We start from the raw sequence: 23,204 nt of genomic DNA, 5'->3' as shown, positions 1-23,204 counted from the left end.
CACTGCTATCTTTTTCTTACTAGTTTGGTTCCTCTGCAGTCATTGTATGAAGGAACGGTTTAAAATTATGCCTTTGTATTTATCCGGACGTGTCTTTTGTACTGAAATTCTTAAGCGGAAGTGGTTATATTTGTCCAAGTGTGCTTGACGGCAATCTCATCAACCTGCCGCATCTATTTCGAACGTCTGCAAATAAAAGCAGCGGAGGAACAAAGACATCGCTCGTATTATCACACTTCAAACAGGTAAAGAGGATTTTTAGGCAGGGTACTATTTCGTGTCATCCTGGCGACATATGTGTTGAATTCATTGTGAACTATTTACAATTAAAAAAATATAAGCACGGGGGGAAAAAATCGTGTGATTATATATAGTTGGTTATCTAGAGTCTCGAATTGGAAATAAATCCAATATCAAATGTTTCAAATTAGACTGATCTTTGGCATCCAATTGAGTGGCCAACGCCTAAATGTAGTACAAGCCTCACACACACACACACACACACACACACACACACACACACACACACACACACACACACACACACACACACACACACACACACACACACACACACACACACACACACACCGATGGTGGAAATGTGTCATCTCTATGAGCTGTATGCAGAATGGGAACACTGACTTGGGAGCAGGTCTGCAGTATTGACACATTTATTTGTCCTTTAGATTGCATGATGATGGAGAAATCCAACAGCCAATATGAGTCCTTCCTTTTCTGGAGGCAGCCCATTCCGCCTCTTGACCTGGACGAGCTGGAGGACGTCGGCTTCAACTGTCCTCACCGAGGCCAAAACAGCATGGGGCCGGAAGATGAGGTGCGTGTGAGCAAGGCTCAAACAGAAGCGTTCTGATGACGTCAAAGGTCACACACAGTCAAGGTGTTTACTTCTCGCCTGTGCAGGAGGAGCTGAGCCAGTTCTCATCCTTCAATTACTGGAGGGCTCCCATCGCCAGCGTGGATGCTCTGCTAGACGACCTCAACCTGCTACTGTGAAATCCCACTGGCCATGTTTTGCTTTCGCATGCTACGTGACCACACGCTTAAGAAAGGTTGATCTTGATTTGCACAACATTCTTAATATTTTATAAATCAAGAATGACGAGCAACTAGTTGCAATATTTGTGTCTCTTTGTTGCTGGTATGTCTAATTTATTTCAAGCTGCTTATTTGGTGTTTCACTATGAGCAGGCCTCACCATGAAGCCAATGGACACAAAAACACGGAATGTACCAAAGTCTGGCAACAATAAATATTTTCTTTCATTTCAAAATTCTTCTGGTGGTCATTGCATACTCCATTTTAAACGTCTTTATTTGTATTCAGAAATGCATTTAGGTGTCATCAGTAGCAGAAGTTATGTGTTTCAATGTTGCTTTGATGGTTCCACCCCAAAGTTGCTGGTCTGAGGTCAGCCGTAACGCCAGGCACTCTCGTTGACCCGGAAGAAACTGATCCACAGTCAGCCTCGGTTCCAAAAGAAAGCCCGCCCACCCGGAGGTTAACTTTCACCTCCGACGTCGTAAAGCAGCCATATTGCTACACCATAAACACTAGAACGACAGTTTAAAACCAACTTCAAACCAGTTTAAGCTCGGGTTGTATTGTCCAATACCCAGAAAAGACCGGGTACTCTGTAGAGTTGAAAAGTCAAGTATTTCACGTGCTAACTATGCATGCTAAGGCCAATCGCTAACAGCTAGTTTAAATTTTGACACTTCCTTGTCGAGGATTTCAAATTAAAATGTTCTACTGCAAGAATTACAGTCGACACACGGTATTATTTAATAATAACAACGTTTAATGTAATGTTTACGTTTCAATATAGGATGTAGCCACTACGTGGTTGCTTTAAATTATACTACACATCGCAAACTTTGAACAGAGAAGTCGCTCAGCAACTCTTAATTTGGAAGCAACACTCACAACATCCGGGCATGTACCACCCCGACTTCGTCTTACTTCGGCCAGAAAACAATTTGGCGGAGTCAAGCATGCGACGGCGGCGCCTAATGTCCAACATTTGAATATAGTCAATGAATAACGCTACTAATAATTGCTTTTGATCAAATTTTCCCCAGCAAAAACAGACGGAAGGAAGCACACACAGCCGCCCTTCCCAGAGCAGTTTGTGTGGCGTTTAGCTTGCTAGCTAGCTTGCCAACGTTAGCAGCCCAGCAGCAGTCTTTAGCTTCCAACAAGCTGGACGCGGTAAGTTACTTCTCTTCCCCCTGCGGAATAAAACCGCATTCTAGTTTGCCTTTTGCCGAAAGCCGACTCTCAATTCGATCTTACCGCTTGAAAACCTCGTCAGACAAACGTCCACTAAGCGACTCGACGTTGCGCGCTCGAAGAAAGCTAGTTAACCGGATGTGGAAGTAGTTTTTTCTCGGTGTGTAAAATAGGAAATTTCTCTCTGACTTCCCCCGGAAAACCAACAACTTTATATCAAACGGTTTCCTGTCCGTCTTGCCACGTACATTTTGCGCTGGTGGACACGCTATTATTCAATGTTGGTGATTTATAAACAAGCTAAGTGCGCAGGGGATACGTGGCACATGGCGGACTCTTTTCTGTCCACAAGGCGCGTAAAATGGCTCCTCCGTCCGGCGAGAAAAGCTTCGTCTTTCGCAATAACACACCCTTTGGAACCATATGATTCCATTATCGGACGACTCTCCTCGCTAGCTGTTGCTAACTTTTGAATTCAAAGTTCGAAGCGTATGTTTTTTTCCCAATGCATTAGCCTGGTTCGTTTTTATTTATTTATTCTCTATTTCATACAGGGAAACGTTAGGGATTAAAGAAGCATTGCAATTTCATGTCTGTGAGATTGTCTTACTCCAAACCAGCAGCTACTCGAAAGTGGCAGGTGTTTATGGAAAATTAGTTTTTATTAGTAGATTTGTGTGTTATAAACAGTTGTGCTCATAACTTTACATACCCTCGGATAATTTACGATTATTGGCAATTCTTTAAATAATATGAATGATAACAGCCTTTCTTCCATTCATGGTAATGGTTGGGTGGAGCTATTTGTTGGCAAACAAATGTTTTTACTTTTAAATTAAAATGACAAAAGAAAATACCCAAACAACCCTGATCAAAAGTTTACATACCCCAGTTAATGCCCTTTAACATCAAAGACAGCTTGAAGTCTTTTGTGGTAGTTGTGGATGAGATTCTTAATTTTTTTAACTGGCAAAGCTTCTCATTCATGTTGACAGAAAGCCTGTAGTTCCTGTAATTTCTGGGATTGTATTGCATGAACTGCACATTTGAGATATCCCCAGAGTAGCTCAATGATATGGAGTTCAAGAGATTGAGATGGTCACCCCAAAACCTTCACTTATGTTTCAGATCATTGTCATGTTGAAATGACCAAAAATGTCCTATGCACAAATTGTTCTCCAGTATTTTCTGAATACATGCTGCATTCATCTTGCCATCCATTTTGGCAAAGTTTCCTGTGCCTTTTGTAGCTCACACATCTCCAACATATCAGTGATCCACCTCTGTGTTTCACAGTTCCTTTCATCATAGGCCTTGCTGACTCCCCTCCAAATGTAACATTTATGGTTGTGGCCAAAAAGTAAAAAGTTTGTTTTCATCATATTCAAATTACTTTGTTCCAGAAGTTTTGAGGTTTGTCTCTGTGCTGTGTGGCATAATGTAAGCGGGATACTTTGACATTTGTGCAGAATTGGCTTTCTTCTAGGGATGCAAATTATCGATTATTTCATTAATTGATAGTTGATAACCTTATCGATCGATCATCGATTAGTTGATAAAGCGGCGTTTTCCCCCCATCTGAGATTTCCCCTCAATAAGGTACAAAATCAAAATCAAAATTTTGCTGGTATAAAATACAAAGGACATTGTATTCCCTAATCAAATGTTTATTTGATACAAAAGTAAGTCATCTTTGTAACATGAGGAATATAATATAAAGTGCACTTTAGTCTTGTCACACATGCAAGACTTGGTAGTGGCAGCAGCCATAATAGCTAGCTTTATTTTATATAATCCCTCTTGAACTGGGAAAGGTGCCTAATGCCTATCTGTCAACTTGAAAAAATACAAGGAAGACATCCCTGAAAATTGTAACAGCAGGCAGCAAATAAGTAAGCCTGTTGGCTGTTGCAGTCTGCTGCAGAACTTCACCTTTGGACTCAGGTGAGGCTGACAAGAACTGAAGTGAAAAAACATGTCACTCACTGTATTGTATTTGACGTCCAACAGTCAGTGGTTATTGCTACATGCGTGTTGGCCAGTCGTGCTTTCAGCTCGGCTTTCTTTCTTTTGTAGCGAGCCTCTATGCGGGTTGTTATTGTTTCTCGAGAAGGGATTTGGTAGTCTGGCTCACAATAGTTCATCAACTCACGAAACCCCTTGCCATCCACAATGCTTATAGGCAGCATATCCTTTTCAACCATGTTGCAAATCCTCTGGGTGATGCCCTCTGCCCGTGCGTCATCACACACCGCTTTTCTTTTGGAAAACGCTTCGGCGACGGAGGGCTGGCCTGGCCGTGCTCCGCCTCCACTCTCTCCTCCAAGCACAGCGGCATGTAAACTTTTTAGGTGGTAATTTAACGAACTGGTTGAATTGTTGTACTTCAAAACAGCCTTACATATTTTGCACGTTGCATCGTCCTCTTTTAGGGTGAAATGTTCCCACACAGCACTTCTCTTGCGTCGCTTCATGTTTGTTTTTCTTCTCTCGCATGTGGACTCTCATGTGTACAGCGGACATGTAGGGCTGGTCACGTGATGGTGTTGCTGCTTGGAAAAAGTACAATAAGCAACAACTCCCTCGTGTGGACTAGCGAGGTATAAACTCAGCATTACCTTCACACAGAAAACCACCGCACCGACCGTGACAGAACGGAATTGTCAATTAATTGAAATCGTTAATTTTAATCGGGTAATTTCTTAACGGCAATTAATCGAAAATCGATTAATTGTTAACATCCCTACTTTCTTCTGGCGACTCGACCATGCAGCTTGTTTCTCCTCAAGTGCCTCCTTATTGTGCATCTTGAAACAGCCACACTACACTTTTTCAGAGAGACCTGTATTTCAGCTGAAGTTATTTGGATTTCTCTTTGCATCTCAAACAATTTTTCTGGCAGTTGTTGCTGAAATCTTTGCTGGTCTATCTGACCGTAGTTTGGTTTCCACAGAACCGCTCATTTTTCAATTCTTAATCAGCTTTTTAAACACTGCTGATTGGCATTCTCAATTCATTGGATATATTTTATAACCCTTTCCTGTTTTATGCAGTTCAATTACTTTTTGTCATGGATCCTTTGATCATTATTTTCCTTTTCCCATGATTCAGAATCCAGAAATGTCTGTGCAGCACTGGATGAAAAAGGCTCTGTCAGAAGCCCAGATTCTTACTGACACTTTTTTTTTTACATACACACACACACACACTAATTACAAACAAATAGACCAAAGGTGAGGACGGTAACCTTGATTAGCCATTAAAACCTATTTGTCAACTTTTGTGCATGTTATCAGGTCAATGTCACTGGGGTAAGTAAACTTTTGATTAGGGTCGTTTGGGTACTTTCTTTTGTTATTTCATCTTAAAATTAGTTGTTTGCCTATAAATAGTTTCACCTAACCCTTAACCATGAGTGGAAGAAAGGCTTTAGTGTTATCATTCATGTGCTTTGTACAATTTTGTTTTTAAAAAACAGTTCTTTTCAGAGGCATATGACATCCACAGGAATGTTTTTGTACTTCCAATACCGCACTAAGCGTTCTCTGTTAAATAAAAGTGTACGTGTGTGTGTCAGATGTCGTTGGTGGACCTGGGCAAGCGTCTGCTGGAGGCGGCACGGAAAGGTCAGGATGACGAGGTCAGAAACCTGATGGCCAATGGAGCTCCATTCACTACTGACTGGGTGAGTCGCTGTTGATACTTCAAGTCGTCTCCTAACGTTCACCACCATAACGACACGACCGCCCCTCAGCTGGGGACGTCCCCCCTCCACCTGGCCGCCCAACACGGCCATTACTCCACGGCGGATGTCCTGCTGCGAGCTGGCGTCAGTCGCGATGCGCGCACTAAGGTGGACAGGACGCCTTTGCACATGGCCGCAGCTGAGGGACACACCATCATCGTGGAGCTGCTGGTCCGAGTGAGTCGCTGCTGTCGTGACCCGTGACCTAAGTGGAGCTTGGGGGGTTCATTTTCAAAAAAGATGTATCACTGGTTTTTCAACTACGTGCATCCTTCCAGAGTGGCGCAGACATCAACGCCAAAGACATGTTGAAGATGACAGCGCTGCACTGGGCGGCGCAGCACGGACATCACAGTGTGGTGGAGACCCTCATCAAGCACGGAGCTGATGTGCACGCGCTCAGTAAGTTCGACAAGACGCCATTCGACATTGCCGTCGATATCCAAAACACCGAATTGATGCTGCTTCTGCAGGTGAGCAAAACGCCTTGCAGAACGTTAACCACTGACGGTAGCATTTGAGCATTTTCTCAAATGCACTTGTGTGTTTGTGCAGGAGGGCATGCAGAACCAAGTGAACATGAACCAGGTGAGTGTGAATGTGGAGTCCGGCAACACCACCAACCAGCCGCAGTTCATCATCCAGGGCATACCTGCCATCCAGGGCGGCGTGGTCAATTTGGCCGACTTGCTCAACAAGGCCAGCACAGGTATGTGCTCACACACACACACACTTGAGCTGCAGTTAGCCGTGAGCGTGACTTTAGTCTTTGTCTTAACGCAGAGTCTGAGGAAGCGATGGCTGCCAACGCTTTGGATTCCAACATCCAGCATGCCACCGTTGTCAACGAAGGAGGTCAGAGAGTCATCACCATTGTAACAGACCAACATGGCAATCTGCAAACAACGGGGGGGATGTCGCAGCCTTTCTTTGTCACTATGCAGCATGGACAGCAAAGTATGACGCGTATCCATCCAACACACACTACCTCTCCTCTTTGTTAAGTGTGTGTCTGTGTCTGTGTGTAGTGCTGGCAGTTCCCGCCAACACCGTGACTGAAGAGGTGGTGGCGGAGGAGTCTCAGGCTCCACCCTCCAGGAAGAGAAAGTTGGAAGTGGCTAACAATCACAACGACACAGGAGAAACGGTGAGTGAAGAATAGGGAAAACTCACGTGAGGCCACTCGTACCATACTTGGGCCCACTTTATGCAAGAAGTCCGCCATCTTTGGCATGTCACACGTCCTCCCCTTTGACACGATGAGAAGAGATAGTCTTCCGACACAATTCCACGCACGCATGCGTCATATTGAATGACTCCTGTGTACGCTACCCCGGCTCGCTCCTCGCTCTCCAAACCCTTTTACGTAGACTGACGTGCACCTTCAGAAAAATTACCATTATTGTGAAGTTTTATCTCTTGTGTATACAACTCGTTTAGAAGACGTACAGACCACTTTTACTGTCTTCACATACTCTATTTCATCTCAATATTTGCAGTAAAAGTTGACTGTTGTAATCCATCGATTGGTTCCAGCTCCAGTCTATCTCTCGCTTTGGTTATCATTGTTCAGAAGCAACAAAAGAAGCCAACAAGCTGAAAGGTCAACTAGAGTTGTATGGTTGTGGTGACTTAGAAAACATGGCGCCTAATTTTATGCACTCGTCCCTGACAAAAACCTACACAAATTTAAGAGGGCAATAGACGAGTGCAGTGACTTGACAGAAACATAATCCAGGTTTACAATACATCATAAAAATAATATAAAGACTGAAAATGATCCAAAAGTCAAAACTCATACAACATATGCTCAACCACCACCATATTGATAGTAAAGATGTCTCATTTAATTAATGTAATCATCCCTCTTGCAAGTAATTAATGACCGTTGCACAAAATGAATACATTTACGATTCAGCATTTGTGACCCAGCAAATGTATACATTTGACCATTCTCACTCTTTAAAAATATGCAAGTTTTTTTCCAGCAGAAAACATCTCATTCACCCTGAAGCGATAATGTATATTGCGTAATTATACAAGTAAATTGTACATAAACAACCCCACAATTTGTATATGAGTATGCTTTACTGATATTGTCAACGGTTGAGATGTACCAATTTGTTTGGCGTTTCTTGAGGCAAAGCAAAAGTGACACTTATATTTAATTTTCTCTCACTGCCAAAGCCTAATTAATCCATCTGTCATAGGTGGTGTGTATCTATACTTTTTTTATATTTCAAACTATTATGTGAAATACAGGTACTTCTGCTGGCTCAGGTGTGTTCATAAAACAAAGCGTCTTTTGTGTTGTCGTACCTAGGGTTGGGTATCGTTTGAATTCGAACGGTTCCGGTTCCGGTTCCTGACGGTTCTCGATTCCGATTCTTTTAAGAGGCAGGGTCAAAAAAAAGTTTAGGATATTTTAAATGAGCTAGCTAACCTACAGTCTTTCTGAATGAAATAGTCTGACATTCTCCATCAATTTTAATTCTATTAATTTTTTATGAACTTTACTATAAATTCCTCACAGGGCTGTTTTCAACTAGAATATAAATATCAAATCTATGAACTTGAATATAAATATTATAAATTATGAATACATTTTCCCAGGGGTACACTTTCCTCAAGAGAGCTTTATTTTTGAAAACCTCATGAAAACACATTTACACACACAAATGTATGATGCTGCAGGAAACCTCATGAAAACACATTTACACACACAAGTGTATGATGCTGCAGGTACTTAAAAATGTTACCGTGCTCCCACTGATGGGCTAACCTGGTGCAGAAAAGCAAATAAACAATAAGAAACAACTTGCAAAACCCAGTCCAGATTAGCAGCAGGTACAGTATAAAATCAGAGACAGTTCTTGTTTAGGAAAATGACCATATCCGCCTTCTCAGGCAGGATGCGTGAGCGTTCTGGACAGATAGTGTCTCCTGCTGTGGAAAATACACGTTCGCTGGGTGTGGAAGAAGCTTGAACGCATAAATAGGACAAAGCTAGATCTGACAGCAAAGGATAAGTCTTTTGTTGGTTCCACCGGACCACCACCATGCAGCAGGGTCGTCAGACATAAGTATCGGTGGAACGTCCTGGTACATCTGCAGCTCTCTCTCCACTTGTTTCTTGATGGACATGGAGCTCTGTTATTTCGCGGTTATTTCATTTTTTTTTTGTAAAGTAAAGCCACACTTTCGACCGCCGACGCCCGCTATCCATGCTTGAGCTTGACTGACTCGCTTGGCTATGCTAACACTTCCGGCGGTGGGCGCTTCTTCGTTGGTGCTCAGCGGCTTCTTCTTCCGGTTCGGCGGACATTTTATTTTTATTTTATTTTTTTTTATTTTTTCCGGTCGGCGGACTGGGTATCGAAAATAGGAATCGAAATTTAAACTTTTGAACGATACCGGGAGAATCGAAAAGTTAGTCCCGGTTCCAATCGATACTCGATACTCGATACCCAACCCTAGTCGTACCCACACATAAGTGTGATATAAAACGATGTTCTATAAAATGCGGTCGTGCCACATACCCCGGATTTTAGCCCGTTTCTGCATCCACCAGAGTCAACTGTGTTGTTTTTCACTAAATTATCGGCTATCAACACTGTATCGACCTACTGCTGGATAGTGCCTGACCCATTTTGTGACGTGGGTGCACAATCCACCATTTACGTCACCAATCATCATCGTTATCGTCATCAAACCTTGCCGTTTGCCAGCAGTGACGTAAAGCAGATGGTACAAATGTTTGTTTACTTTCAAGATTCCGTCTGTTCGGCTTTGCTGGGCTCTTTTTTCCCCCCGCCTGTCAAGAAGAAAACAGACATTTTTGTTGTCGTTTCTGAAGCGGATCATTGACGCGTGTCCCCTTAATAAAAAATGCATCCGTACAACTGCGATGAGACAGAATTATGCAGTCTCAACACTCTAGCAAGAACAAAGCACAACGCAGAGAAAGATTCAAACAATTTAAAGACAGAGTCACGTTACTGTTCACTGTTAACAAGACAGAAACTCGCAAACTTCAACCACGATGCCTTGGCAAGTCTGCCAACCACTGCTGTATTCACCATATACATTTAGAACATTTTATGATATTATTTGAAGTAAAAAGGGTAAGTTATATTTAACGCGCGTTCTGGTTTAATGGACCCCAACGACAGCACATAATTGATCTTTGAGGGTATATTTTAAGCTGAAACCAGGATGGTATTGTGAGTGAATAATTCACATGGGTTTAAGGGTACAAGTCATTTGTCAAAAATAGACACTTTTATGGGTGTCTCAATTACCAGAGGGATTTTACCATTAGAACCTCTACCAAAATAGTGGATACAATCCACAAAGTCAGTAAAATTGCAGTATAACACCAGAATAGAAAAGATAGGACAAGCAAATCTGCCGTTGAAGGATAAACGTGTGCCAGGAGAGGTGGGGGGAATCACGCCCAAATTCAGCATGGCACAATTGGCTGGGTGTGTGTACTACTTGATTTTTCTTCACATCAGGTTATTTTTGAATTATTTTGTTGTTCTATTGTTGCACGTAGGAGCTGCTACAGAGGCAGTTGCAGGAGGCTAACAGGAAGGCACAGGAGTATCGACAGCAGCTGCTGCGCAAGGAGCAAGAGGCTGAGGAATACCGTGTAAAGTTGGAGGCAATGTCCCAGAGCCAGGCCAATGGCACTGCCGCCATGGCCGTGAGCCCAGAGGAGGTGGTTGGCGGTGAGGATGAGGAGGACACGACGACAACAACGACAGCGGCAACAGCGGGTGTGGTGGAGGAGGGAGAGATGGTGGGTATCATCATGGAGGGGGAGGAGGGACAGGTGACACTGGTGGAGACTGGAGGAGAGCCCACGGGGGTCAGCTCGTAACAGACGGAGGTTCGACAAGGGAACAAAGGCTTCTGGCGAGTGATAACGAAACGCGTCAAAGACGGACGACGACAACAGGAAGATGGTGTGAAGACAGACTGACATGATGCCGTCCTTTCGGCGCCGCCATGTCCATCAGAAGTAATATCCATGCTAAGTTAGCGCTAAACTTTCTGTTTCACACCTTTATATCACTATGCTTGCAAAACTTCTTGTTCCATTAACCTCACTTGTGCTTCGTGTACTTTGGTAGCGCTTGTCTATTACTCAAATCATTAATTTTGAATGTGTTGGCGGATGGAACAAGCCCACTTTGGTTCCTTTTTGTGTTTTCCAAAAGTCAAGCGGGAATTCCAAGCGTCACCGTGGACTTTGCAATGGGAATCTTTTGGGATAAAAGTACCTCACTCAACTCTGCGTTTTGTTGACATGCTGATAGAAAACTGTGAATCTGGAACAAACCTAAATCCTTCAGTTATTTGCACCATGTCAGAACTGATTGTTTTTGTTTGGAAGGAGATTTGGAAACTTTGGGGAAACCAGCAGGAACATTTAAGCAGTTACTGAAAATTTGTCCATTGAATTGATCAGTGAACATTTGTTGTAAAACAATCATGATTTTAAAAAAAAATCTGCATTCCAACGTGTCTTTTACAGTTTTCAAACTCCATTCTTCAAGTCGTCTTACTTGTGTCAAAATGTACAAAAGACGGAGAAAAAAAACTGAGGCTTAAAAGTACATGAAGGAAAAATTAACTGATTTAAATGCAATGTTTTGTCCCTCCTGGACTACCTGTGATATGCCTGCTGCGCCTTCCCTCCTTTATTCCATTTTCATAATTCTTTGTTTGGCAGCATTTGAGTCTGTTGTTTTTTATGAACTCAAACCTTTTTCTATGTATATATAAAAGTTGTATTTTTTTAACTGTATCTGGCTGCTTCACCATGATAGCAATGCTAACCTGATATATAAACACTTGTCAACGTCATTGTCTTCTTTAATAACACCCTTGGATGCTGCAAATTGTCTTTAAAATTTCGGCTTGTGTCAACACAAACACCACGCAAAAAGCACTGTGGTGTAGTTTTGGATGTGACATGTCTTTTAATGATCTTACCACTTCGAGTTGGATAAACACTTGAGTATTTAAACATAAGATATACCATTCATGTATCGCAGTTTACCGTACAACCATCATTTTAGATTGATGGATTGTTCGCTCAATCAGAAACTGGAGGCCAAGCGGTCGCCATTTTAGTCCTGCCTACTTCAATGTGTGAGGTTTAATATCAAAAGTGTCGACGTTAGTCATTGATTGTCTCTGTTATTGTCAATGAAAACATTGTCCGTTATAGTGGCTTGAACGAAGACGCAAAATCTCATACAGCATTGGTGTTTTTGTAAGCAAACAACTCCGCTCCCAACGAGGTCTACGCAGACAGTTGGTGCGCTTTTGGATTAAGGCAGCTCAGCTTTGACTGGCAAGTCTCTGTCCAATCAGCGGCTCAACTGAAGCTCGCGGCCAACCACGTGCCGTAAAGGGCTGGGCCACAGCAGAGGGGGCAGGGCGCGAGGTATCATGGAGGATCAGTGAGCAAAGTGAAGCCATCAAGAGACCAGCAAGCAGCGCTCTTGTCCTGGGGACTTTATTGTACTTTGCCGCCTCGCCGCTGACTAACAATTCACGATGGACATGAAGAAGAGGATCATCCTGGAGTTGCGGAACCGAAACCCGGCGGAGGTGAGCATGCGTAATCCGAATTTTTGTTAAGAGTTGTGGTCCTGGATGTGATGGTCAAGCTGAACGGCCAGCCTGAGACTAGGAGCCCGCCCACCGACCGCACTCTGCCCGCCAACTTTACGTTACTTCCAGCATGTTTGCTCGAACATTCTGCAAGTAATACGGCGGACTTGAAGCGGCAAACGCGGATGGACATGGAGGCATCGGCGCATTCCCGTCCGCGGAGCCATTACTAGACTACAGTATTTTGCACCAGATGGCGCTTAAAGAAAGAATGTTTCGCTACACTTTAGAATCGTCTCACTTTTCATTTCCTCTGACTGCGCCAAATGAACGTCGTTCTCTTTGCGCGCGAACTCGGAACAAGCACGACGACATTTTCATAGCGGACGGAACCATTTTGTCCCTCGTTGACGTCCACAGAGGTGGACCGCGACCCGGCACACTTTAGTGGACATCCGTGACCTTTAGGGACGTGTGACACGCGAGCACGACGTGACGTGCTCGATTTGGTTTCCTTACAAATACATGACTGTAACGCCGCGACCGAGTAACGAGTACACCACCTCGGGCGGACGCGAATCAAAATGGCGCTTTGGTGGATTAGCGCGCCTGACTTCCGATGAAGAACTGCCTTTTTTATCACGTTCGCCTGCCGCTCTTGTGACGTCGCCAAGCTTTGCTACCGCTGCTGGTTCGGGTTGGTCAGCGACCCGAACCTTTTGATACTACGCAGAACACTTGCTGGTTCGGCGTGGAGTCGTCCTCTTTTACGGGGCAGACATTTTATGCGGGCGTGTGCGCGTGCAGTGGCGGTTATATAAGCCAACCTTCAGTGGCGCGCGCACACAAAGCAGCGGGTGTCATGTTTTACCAATTGGGGGGCGCCGGCAGCACATGCACGCGCACGCCGAGGAGTAGTTGCAATGTCACGTGCACAGCAGATGTACGCGCACGCCGAGGAGTAGTTGCACAGCTAAATCATCCATTTGTAACGTCGTAGTAAATGATAAACATGGTTCCATTCTAGAGGCTGATCTTTCCTGTGATAAAATGGCAACCAAGGTAATCAAAAAGGTCAACCAACGAACGAGATTCCTCTACAGAATCTCCTCTCTGGTCAACAAAAGCACCATCTTCGATTACGCGTGCACCTCCTGGTACCCTAGCACCTCCAAATCCCTCAAATCTAGACTCCAAACATCGCAGAACAAGCTAGTCAGATTACTTGTAGACCTCCACCCCAGATCCCACCTCACTCCTACCCACTTCTCCAAAGTGGGCTGGCTCAGGGTGGAGGACAGAGTAAAACAACTTGCACTGAGCCTAGTCTATAAAATCCGCTACACCTCCCTGATACCGAAGTACATGTCAAACTACTTCCTTAACGTAAATGACCGCCATAACCACAACACCAGGGGGAGCTACACTAGCCACGTTAAACCCAGATTCCGAACTAACAAAGGTCTTAACTCATTCTCTTTCTATGCCACATCAATATGGAATACGCTCCCAACAGGTGTAAAAGAAAGGGCATCTATATCCTCCTTCAAAACCGCACTAAAACAACACCTCCAGGCAACTACAACCCTAAACTAACATCCTCCCTTCCTCATACTACTTCTTCGGATTGTAAATAATCAAATGTAGACACTTTTTCATATACTTTCTGATCTCTCTCTCTATGTCCACTACTTGCTGTACATGTCCTACCAAGTCAGTCCTACACTGTTCCAATGTCCATTTCTCTGATGATGCAATTGTTGATGACTGAAGTGTTGATACCAACCAAACCTAACCCCCCCTCCCCGCCCCCCCTCCATATCCGACACCCCGGATTGTAAATAATGTAAATAATTCAATGTATATACTCTGATGATTATCTAGTGTGATGACTGCAGTGTTTCCCACACATTCATTTATTTGTGGCGGCCCGCCACGAAAGAATTACGTCCGCCACAAATAAAATTTAAAAAAAATAATAATAATATTTTTTTATTTTTTTGGTCCTGTCCAGCTTCTCCGGCAAATCATATAGTTGATGTAGATGCCCATATAGGCTGTTCAGATTTACTTTACAAAAGAGAAGTGTAGGATACTTCTCTTGTTGCCTTATTTGTATTTGACCACTACTGTTTTCTGTTTATTTGTTACTGACTGTGACAGGACACCTCTGCCTCTGTTTCACTTTATGTTGCTGGTAAATAACATGGTTGTAGTAGTAGGCTAAAGTTAAATTATTTAGTATGCACTAATTAAAGGGGCAGAGCTTTAAGAGACATTTTAGCTTTTATATTTTATAAGATATATTTTTTGTAAGAACCACAATTAATAAATATATTTCAGTGAATAACTTATTGTTCAAATCTGTATATAAATATGTACATAAAGTGTTGTAATTATATTGTAAAATGGATGGATGGATGGACTTTTAAAACAAAACTGTTATTATTAATTAGTAAGTATACATTTTTCAGCCTTTTTAGAGAAAATCATATCATTGTAGTAAATTATGCAAATTACTCGATGATGTCATGTGACCACACCCATAGCCACGCCCCCACCGCCACAGGTATCTTGGCAGTTTATGGGAAACACTGGACTGTATTATGATGTTAGTATATATTTGATAGTATATATCTATATCATGAATCAATTTAAGTGGACCCCGACTCAAGTTGAAAAACTTATTCGGGTGTTACCATTTAGTGTTCAATTGTACGGAATATGTACTTCACTGTGCAATCTACTAATAAAAGTTTCAATCAATCAAATTTCGACAATATCCCTCTTTTAGCCAAACTTGTTTTTATATGTTAACTAAAAGTGACGTCACACATGAAGTTGTTGTTTGTCAGGTGGCTGAGATGGTGGTGGACAGCTGTCAATCAGTGAGTGGAGAAGTGGAAGGTCTCACAGACAAGTTCACAGAGCTGGAGGCTCTCAGCATGGTCAACGTCGGCCTCTCCTCGCTGGCCAAGATGCCCACGCTGCCCAAGTTGCGCAAGGTGTCGTCTTCTCTCGTTGTCTTATGTTGTTCATGTTGCCGTGGAGTTCAAATGTCTTGACGATGTTCTCCAGCTGGAGCTGAGCGACAACAACCTGTCGGGTTCTTTCGAGACTCTGTCGGAGAAATGTCCCAACCTGGTCTACCTCAACCTGAGCAACAACAAGATCAAGGAGCTGAGCAACGTGGAGGCGCTGGTCAGTGCACAGTTTATATTTGTTCCTTCCTTTTGAGCACACATATATTTTACATGTTATATTTCAAGCAAAACAAATATAATAGTTTGAGTGATATACATTTATTTTCACTAAAATGTATTTGCATGTTTGCTAATATCCATATTACCGTGCATAAATTACTTCTTTCTGTACGTGCCTCTCTCCTCCTCTGCCTCTGCACCGTGAGGTTTTCTTCCCCTACACTTGCTCTGGTTTCTGCTCTGTGCTCGCTAGGGTTGGCACACAGCATTACATGTGTGCCAATAAGGCAACCAATCAGAGAACTGGATAAATCTGCGCTCTGATTGGCTGTTTGGTCTCCAATTAGATTGCTTGTTACTAAAGATGCCGCTATTGATTAATTTATCGATTAGTTTGTTCGATTTACCAAGTAATCAGATAAAACACACTTTAGCCTGAATGTGTATTTTAGGGAAAATAGTTTAAATAAACCACAACTAACAATAACCTTAATTCTTTTAATTTAATAAATGCAAACCATCAACATTGAAATTACAGATGTAACATTATAATAAGAATAACATTAAAAAGATATATCTGCTGTTAGTAATCACATCATTTGCGCTCTATTGCAATGGCAGTGCGAAAACCTTGTCGGCGTATTTACAGTTCTGGGCACTTAATGCGACCTGTATTTGATAAATTTTTATTAGTTACACTTATGGCTGCAGCTATTGATTATTTTAATAATCATTGATTTGTTTGTTAGGGTAAAATACACTGCGTATTTTAGGAAAATAACAATTATTTTTGTCTGTTTGTCATAACCTTCATTATTTTTATTCTTACAAATGCACATAATCAACATTGAAATTGCACTTTCAACATGTGTGCATTAATAAAAATAAAGCCTTTTTCACTTTTTGCTGCCAAACTGATCACAGCACCCACACACCACACCCCTCTCGTGCACTCTGTTGCAAAAGCTGTGCGGAAACTGTCAGTATTAAGGTTTTCTATACTAAAAAATGTTTATTTGTTACACTCGAACGATTAAACAGAGCAACAGAATATAAATGGAAGCTTTTTCTATTAGATTAATCAAATTAAAAGATGAATTGTTGCAATCCTCATTAAACGATTAAGCAAAGCAACATAATATAAATCAAAGTTTATTTTATCGAAATAATTAATCATTGCAGACAAAAGTGCAAAAATAACTTCATTATTATAAAACGTTACCCATAAAAGTTAATGTAAGTAATTAGCTGCAAACCAATGCCCCTGGGAGAATGAAAGAAGCGATCTAATTGGAGACCAAACAGCCAATCAGACCGTACAGTTCTCCAGTTCTGATTGGTTGCCTTTTTAGCACATATTTAATGCTGTTTGCCAGAGGTTGAGAAAGAGGATGCAAGAAAGCAATGTTAATTTTGACCGCTGTTATTACCGGTAATTTAGTTTTAGTCTTATGACAAAAATGTATTTTAGTTTTAATCATCCAAATTAATTTTAGTTTTAGTCTACTAAAATGACAGTACATTTGGACGACTCTAATATAAAGTATAGCGGGTATCTGTGTTGGCCCTGCGATGAGGTGGCGAGTTGTACACTGCCTTCCACCCGAATGCAGCTGAGATAGGCTCCAGCACCCCCCGCGACAACCAAAAGGGACAAGCGGTAAAAAATGGATGGATGGGTGGATGGACGGACAACATATCTTTGAAGTGGTCTCGAAAGCACTTTTATTAATTATTATTTCAGAGCATTTAAAAAAACAACAAGACCTGCCCTCCAAGAATACTTCCATAAGTACATTTTACACGAAACCTTAGTGTGTTATTGTTTTAGCTGATATTTAGCATTGTTTTCAAACTAGTTTTATTGTAATTTGGCGGGCAAGCTCACATATGCGTACAACAAAAGTAGTTGTAGAGTAATCAGTCTTGCTTCTTATCTAGTAACGGTAATTCAGTACAGTATGAGCCATTTGGAAATATTAGTTAAGGCCTACTTACTGTTGCCTAGATGTCCTGATGATTAGCCTACAGAAGACGCTTTAAGTTAATTGTATTTTTACCAGAGAAAATGAAGCCACATTGTTTGTGTTTTGTCTACCTTGCAAAGGTAAAATGTGTTTGTATGTTTTCTCTATCTTTCAGAGGTAGAAGAAATATTGTAAGGATGTGTATAACAATACAGAATAGGGATGTAACAATATGAGAATTTCATATCACAGTTATTGTGACAAAAATTATTGCAATTATCATTATTATTGTGGTATGTGCTCAAAGCATAACTACAATACATAGACACACTGTTACAAAAAAATGCTAAATAGTGTTTTTTCTATTTGTTTCACTGAAGTTTTAGTCTTAGTGTTTTATCTGTTTTAACAGCTAATCTCTTTTTGTTGTACTGTATTTGTTTGTACAGTAGCATTTTCTAAGATTTAAAAAATTTTTTAAAGTGCGTAACATCTAAAATCTATTGTAATTATGGATCGGCGTTGTCTGTATTACTCTTTTCAGCGGTACTTGAACACACCATAAAAACACCTCCGTGTCTTTTCCTCTGAGGAAAGATCGATCATCATAATTTCTTGCTAAGAGAGCACAGCTTGTAGGTTAAATGTGCACAACTGAATAAGTTAGTTGCTCAGACTGTAATGTGTTTATAAAAGTTTAGAATGGGGTATGTTGTTTTTAACAGGGAATTACGTATGTCTCTTGTTTTCTTACTTTACTGTAAAGTTCAAATTTGAATGACAATAAAAAGGAAGTTTAAGTCTAAGTTCATGTTAGCATTTAAGCTAGCAAGCTGGCACCAGTAAGTCCGCCGTAGCCCGTGAGTTTATAAAAGTTCAGTTATCATTGTCGGTTTTTACATCATTTTAATTTCAAAGCGTAATACTAACCGTTGGGAGTTTTGTCGCTGTCATCATTATTACTATTTATCTTTACATCCCTACAATATAGTCTTGCTTCCCGGTGAAAAATCCAAACACTGTGTCTTAGTAGTTTTGATTGAAGCCATGTCGTGATATAAACCCGCCCCTCTCCTGCATGTTACTGTGATTGGATAGATTCCTAACTTGTCCCACACAAAATTACATTGGATTTCGTTTGTCAATTTTTTCTTCTCAATTTTATTCGTCGACTAAATTGTCAATTAATTTCGTCATTGCCTCTGAATGTTTTAACTTGTTATCGTTCTAATTTAGTCAGGGGAAAATAGGTCATTGACAATGACTAAGACAACAATTTTTAGTCAACAAAAATAACACTGCAAGAGGGCAGTAATTATTGCATGTTAATATAGATAATAGCAAACACATTTATTGAACACAAAATGTATTTATAGTTTATACTTTTTTTTTGTTGCATTATGTTTTGAAAATGAATTCTGTGCTTGCAAAATATATTATGTTCTCAATGTGCCTTTGCTACCCAAAATTAAGGCACAAATTTAATTCGATACACGTGCAAATGCTTGCGAAGGCGTATTTATAGTTTTGTGGACATTGCAGCAAAACTTGAAGAGCCTGCAAAGTCTGGACCTGCTGAACTGCGAGATAACGTCGTTGGACGACTACCGTGACAGCGTGTTCGAGCTCCTGCCTCAGATCACCTACCTGGACGGCTTCGACCAGGACGACAACGAGGCGCCAGACTCGGAGGCAGATGACGACGAAGGTGATGAGGATTGCCGGCTGCGGCTCCTCCTCCCCTCTACTCCACTCTAATCTCTTTTTTTGTTTAGACGAGGATGGTGAGGATGGGGCGGGGCCGCCGGGTGACTATGATGAGGACGACGACGAAGACGAGGATGAGGATGGCTCAGAGGGGGGAGAGGTGGGGAAGAGCTTTCATGTGAAGCGGGGAGATCAGGTGGGCAACGCTGGTTTGGCTCATACGGGTTAGCTCCGCCCCCTCCCGATGTGCACCTGCGCTCGGTCGGCAGAGAAGACGACGATTAAACACATTTCCTGAGAAGGAGTCAATCAGGTGTAATCCACTCTCTTATGACAACCAATCGGGTCCACTTCTCTGCCGCTCGCTCGCTCGGTTGTCCTTGGCGAGGTTGAGCAGCCCTGGCCGCCTCTGACCTTCAACCTCTGACCCCCAGACAACTCCTGTGCTGTAAACTGAGTCGGCCTGGTAGAGCTGACGGTTGTTTGTGTTGTCCTATCACATAGAGCCCTGTGTGTTTGTGTACTTTGGTGTTCAAAGTTTTTGTGCATGTTTAATGTCTGCGTGCTTGTGCATGTTGTGTGCGTATGTCTTATAAGTGTGTGCGTGCCTATTTTGTATCTTTTTAAAAGTGGACGTACACATGTGTGCATGTTAAAAGGGTGTGCTTCCTTCCACTTAGGAGGAAGAAGACGAGGATGATGATTTCGGCGAGGAGGATGATGATGGTGAGTGAAGCAGCACAGTTCTTTTCAGAGGCGAATGCATGTCAACACTGTCCAACCAATTATGTTGTCTATGTGCAGAGGAGCAGGCGGACGTTCAGGGACAGAAGAGGAAGCGAGACGTGGACGACGAGGGCGAGGAAGATGATGAGGACGATTAGTTGCTACACCGCCGTCTTCGTGTTGTTTGTGTCCGTGTGTCCCCCAGCTAGACAACAAACCAGGAAACTCACTTCCTGCATCACATCTTCATGCTCTCTAACCCCGCCCACTCCTTCCACCTGCTTCCTGTTTGTCTACACGGAGCTTCGATGCAGGGGTGCGTATTCTCTTTGTTTTTTTGTTTTTCTTTTTTGGGGGGGACAAACTTCAACAGAATCAGATGGATGACGTGAGGAACCGTTTAGAAAGGAGGACAGAGATCTTCCCATGGACACAAAGTCAACACTTCCTGTCATCGTCTTTTTATTTTTACAAACTAAACCAAACACATTTTTAGGATCTCAATTGGACTTTTTTGTTTGTTTGTTTTTAACACAAAAGTCAGCTGATGTTTCTGGACGAGGTTGTCCCGACCTTTCCACTTCCAAAGATCCAAGATGGCGGCTAGCTTGAGCGGGCAGTCGACATGTCTTCCCGATGTTCAGCTTGGAATGTGACGCCTCTTTCTGCTGCCATATCAAGTCTTTGGCGGAAGAGGGCGCCCCCTTCAGGACTCCAAGCGCCCAATCGGGGGCCATGTTTGTTTTTTCATCGGATCAGTATCTTCCTTCATTTTAGCCCAAATGATCACATGATTCCTGTCCCGTCTCGTTTAGAATTATGCAGAGCTGCTTTAGCTCAGGTCACCATAGCGACCATGTTGTTGTTTTTCCCAGTGTGTGTTTTACTTTACAGCTCTAGGACTTTTGATGTTTTTTTTTTGCATTTAGCGTTGTTTAGCCTGTCACACTTCCCTTGTGCTGGCTCAGGCTCCACCCCCTACATTATTGTAATATATATGTTACAAAATATTGTAATCAGGTTGAGTCCAGTCATTGCTATGCAAAGCATGACGGGATAATTGGTGAGGGGGTGGAACCTGATGCCAGGCACAAAGACGATTGAACCTTTTAATCCTGCAAAGTAGATTTTTAAGAGAATTGACGAGATGAAGTATTTATAGATTTTTACAGATGTGACGGATGAGTTAGTTTTCATTTGTTCTTCTCCCGCGATTCAAATGCTGTAAACTTGTTGCTTTCCTGTCATTTACACTGACGTCCAAATAAATTTGAATATTTGAATAAGAACTTTCAAGAAAAACATTTTGCCATGTTTGTTCAAATGACATTTCTATGGTCAACCCTCGATAACCTCACAGTGGGTGAATGTTGATAAAGTAGCGATGCTATTTTACAATTTATATGAATATTGTTCACATTTTAGGTCTTTCTATTAACCTTTCATAAACATGACTTTCCTAAACAGTTGATTGTAATTGTAACATCAAATGTTGTTATTCACTTAACGATGATAGTGGCGGCGTCACTCGTGTCCTCGTAGTTGGGGAAAAAAGTAATGTAGTATTTTTGGCGTTTAATAGACATTTTAACTGTCATTATTTTTCCCTCGTGTAGGAACCGAAGTTTCATCGATTTTGTATGGCAGCTAGTAGCGCGTTGTCAAGCTACCTGCTTTCAGCTTAGCAATGAGGATGTTCCCCTTGCCACTGATTGTAAGCGGCTTCGTTTAGGGCAGTGGTTCTTAACCTGGGTTCGATCGAACCCTAGGGGTTCGGCGGAGGTCAAGACACACCCGACTCATCGTGTAAATACAAACTTATCCCTATCTGTGTATTACGGATGCGGCAACAGCAGAAGTCACACTGATTTGCAGGTGTGTAATTTGTTGTGAGTTTATGCACTGTGTTGGTTTTGTTCCTTGAACAAGGTGATGTTCATGCACGGTTCATTTTATGCACCAATAAAAAAACATGGTAACACTTTAGTATGGGGAACATATTCACTATTAATTAGTTGCTTATTTACATGCAAATTATTAACATATTGGCTCTTAACTAGTCATTATTAAGTACTTATTAATGCCTTATTCGGCATGGCCTTATTATAACCCTAACCCCCTAACCCTAACCAAATAACTCAAAATTAAGACTTTATTACTTAGAATATGTTCCCCTAGTGTCCAAATAACTCTAAATTAAGGCTTTGTTACTTAGAATATGTTCCCCATACTAAAGTGTTACCAAAAACATATAACTTTGTCTTGAATTACAATTTAAAAAAGCATTTTATTTTTCACTAAAGAAGGGTTCGGTGAATGCGCATATGAAACTGGTGGGGTTTGGTACCTCCAACAAGGTTAAGAACCACAGGTTTAGGGCTTCCGGCACATAACAGGTGGATACCATCGTAGTGGCGAGGGAACACTTGGTCAGTATATGAAGTAACGTCCATGTAGTTGCGCAACAACACGCAGCATTCTCGACTCCCCCGGCTCTCATGCTAATGCTAATTAACTTTGCCAAGGGTAATTAGCCTGTGACTGATTGACAGGACTTTGACCGCTCCCTAATCAGTAGGTGTAGTTAAGCCGGGCAATACTTGATACTGATAAAATAGAGACAACTGACCATTTATCAATGTATGGAAAAGTTTAGACAATTTAACATGTTTAACACCGTACATGTATTCCCTTTTATTTCACACAACAGTGAAAAAACACAAAAACATATATTTGAGGATATCGATCAGATAGCTTCTATGCTGCACCCATTTTGTCCAGCAGGTGTCGGTCAAGTCACACATTTTTAGTGAAACACAAAGAGCAGGTGTGGCTAAGACCTTTATCATGTCACTGACCTCTGACCTTTCACTTTTGTTCCGTACACGTGTGCGTTTGTGTTGCCTACAATATTTAACCCAGGGGCGTCACTAGCTTTTAAGGACAGGGGGGGCTTATCCCCCAGGAGATGCA

At 42.0% G+C, this 23,204-nt stretch overlaps 3 protein-coding genes across 7 annotated transcripts; all 3 read left to right on the top strand.

Annotated features, from left to right (window-relative positions):
- The first annotated feature begins 96 nt into the window (after positions 1-96).
- On the top strand, positions 97-1,288 carry mllt11 (MLLT11 transcription factor 7 cofactor). The gene is made up of 3 exons (XM_062056566.1): positions 97-245; positions 690-838; positions 925-1,288. The coding sequence occupies exons 2-3, from the start codon at positions 695-697 to the stop codon at positions 1,015-1,017; spliced, it is 237 nt and encodes a 78-aa protein (XP_061912550.1). The 5' UTR covers positions 97-245; positions 690-694; the 3' UTR covers positions 1,018-1,288.
- Positions 1,289-1,943: 655 nt separating this feature from the next.
- gabpb2a (GA binding protein transcription factor subunit beta 2a) lies at positions 1,944-11,870 on the top strand. 4 transcript variants are annotated; one of them, XM_062056560.1, is made up of 8 exons: positions 1,944-2,232; positions 5,831-5,938; positions 6,008-6,175; positions 6,277-6,471; positions 6,554-6,707; positions 6,782-6,955; positions 7,027-7,145; positions 10,557-11,870. In XM_062056560.1, the coding sequence occupies exons 2-8, from the start codon at positions 5,831-5,833 to the stop codon at positions 10,881-10,883; spliced, it is 1,245 nt and encodes a 414-aa protein (XP_061912544.1). In that variant the 5' UTR covers positions 1,944-2,232; the 3' UTR covers positions 10,884-11,870. The 4 variants fall into 4 exon arrangements, with proteins under 4 accessions (XP_061912544.1, XP_061912545.1, XP_061912546.1 ...); XM_062056561.1 differs by lacking the exon at positions 1,944-2,232 and adding an exon at positions 2,395-2,413; XM_062056562.1 differs by lacking the exon at positions 1,944-2,232 and adding an exon at positions 2,490-2,605.
- Positions 11,871-12,439: 569 nt separating this feature from the next.
- Positions 12,440-21,533, top strand: anp32e (acidic (leucine-rich) nuclear phosphoprotein 32 family, member E). 2 transcript variants are annotated; one of them, XM_062056551.1, is made up of 7 exons: positions 12,440-12,625; positions 15,484-15,633; positions 15,707-15,829; positions 19,341-19,506; positions 19,574-19,701; positions 20,186-20,231; positions 20,310-21,533. In XM_062056551.1, exons 1-7 carry the CDS (start codon positions 12,572-12,574, stop codon positions 20,387-20,389), a joined length of 747 nt encoding a protein of 248 aa, XP_061912535.1. In that variant the 5' UTR covers positions 12,440-12,571; the 3' UTR covers positions 20,390-21,533. The 2 variants fall into 2 exon arrangements, with proteins under 2 accessions (XP_061912535.1, XP_061912536.1); XM_062056552.1 differs by having other exon boundaries at positions 12,441-12,625; positions 19,574-19,665.
- The last annotated feature ends 1,671 nt before the right edge of the window (positions 21,534-23,204 follow it).

The sequence above is a fragment of the Entelurus aequoreus genome, linkage group LG08 (genome assembly GCF_033978785.1).
Source record: "Entelurus aequoreus isolate RoL-2023_Sb linkage group LG08, RoL_Eaeq_v1.1, whole genome shotgun sequence".
Lineage (NCBI taxonomy): Eukaryota > Metazoa > Chordata > Actinopteri > Syngnathiformes > Syngnathidae > Entelurus > Entelurus aequoreus.
The sequence above is the reverse complement of the archived record's forward strand: the minus strand, read 5'-3'. Positions and strand labels throughout refer to the sequence as shown.

Bases quoted from the DNA above. Each gene is read 5' to 3' on its own strand.
- mllt11 (XM_062056566.1), top strand. From the start codon at position 695: ATGATGATGGAGAAATCCAACAGCCAATATGAGTCCTTCCTTTTCTGG. The intron at 839-924 runs GTGCGTGTGAGC...TCGCCTGTGCAG, and splicing joins GCATGGGGCCGGAAGATGAG to GAGGAGCTGAGCCAGTTCTC.
- gabpb2a (XM_062056560.1), top strand. From the start codon at position 5,831: ATGTCGTTGGTGGACCTGGGCAAGCGTCTGCTGGAGGCGGCACGGAAA. The intron at 5,939-6,007 runs GTGAGTCGCTGT...ACCGCCCCTCAG, and splicing joins CTCCATTCACTACTGACTGG to CTGGGGACGTCCCCCCTCCA. The intron at 6,176-6,276 runs GTGAGTCGCTGC...GCATCCTTCCAG, and splicing joins TCGTGGAGCTGCTGGTCCGA to AGTGGCGCAGACATCAACGC.
- anp32e (XM_062056551.1), top strand. From the start codon at position 12,572: ATGGACATGAAGAAGAGGATCATCCTGGAGTTGCGGAACCGAAACCCG. The intron at 15,830-19,340 runs GTCAGTGCACAG...TGGACATTGCAG, and splicing joins TGAGCAACGTGGAGGCGCTG to CAAAACTTGAAGAGCCTGCA. The intron at 19,507-19,573 runs GTGATGAGGATT...TTTTTTGTTTAG, and splicing joins GGAGGCAGATGACGACGAAG to ACGAGGATGGTGAGGATGGG.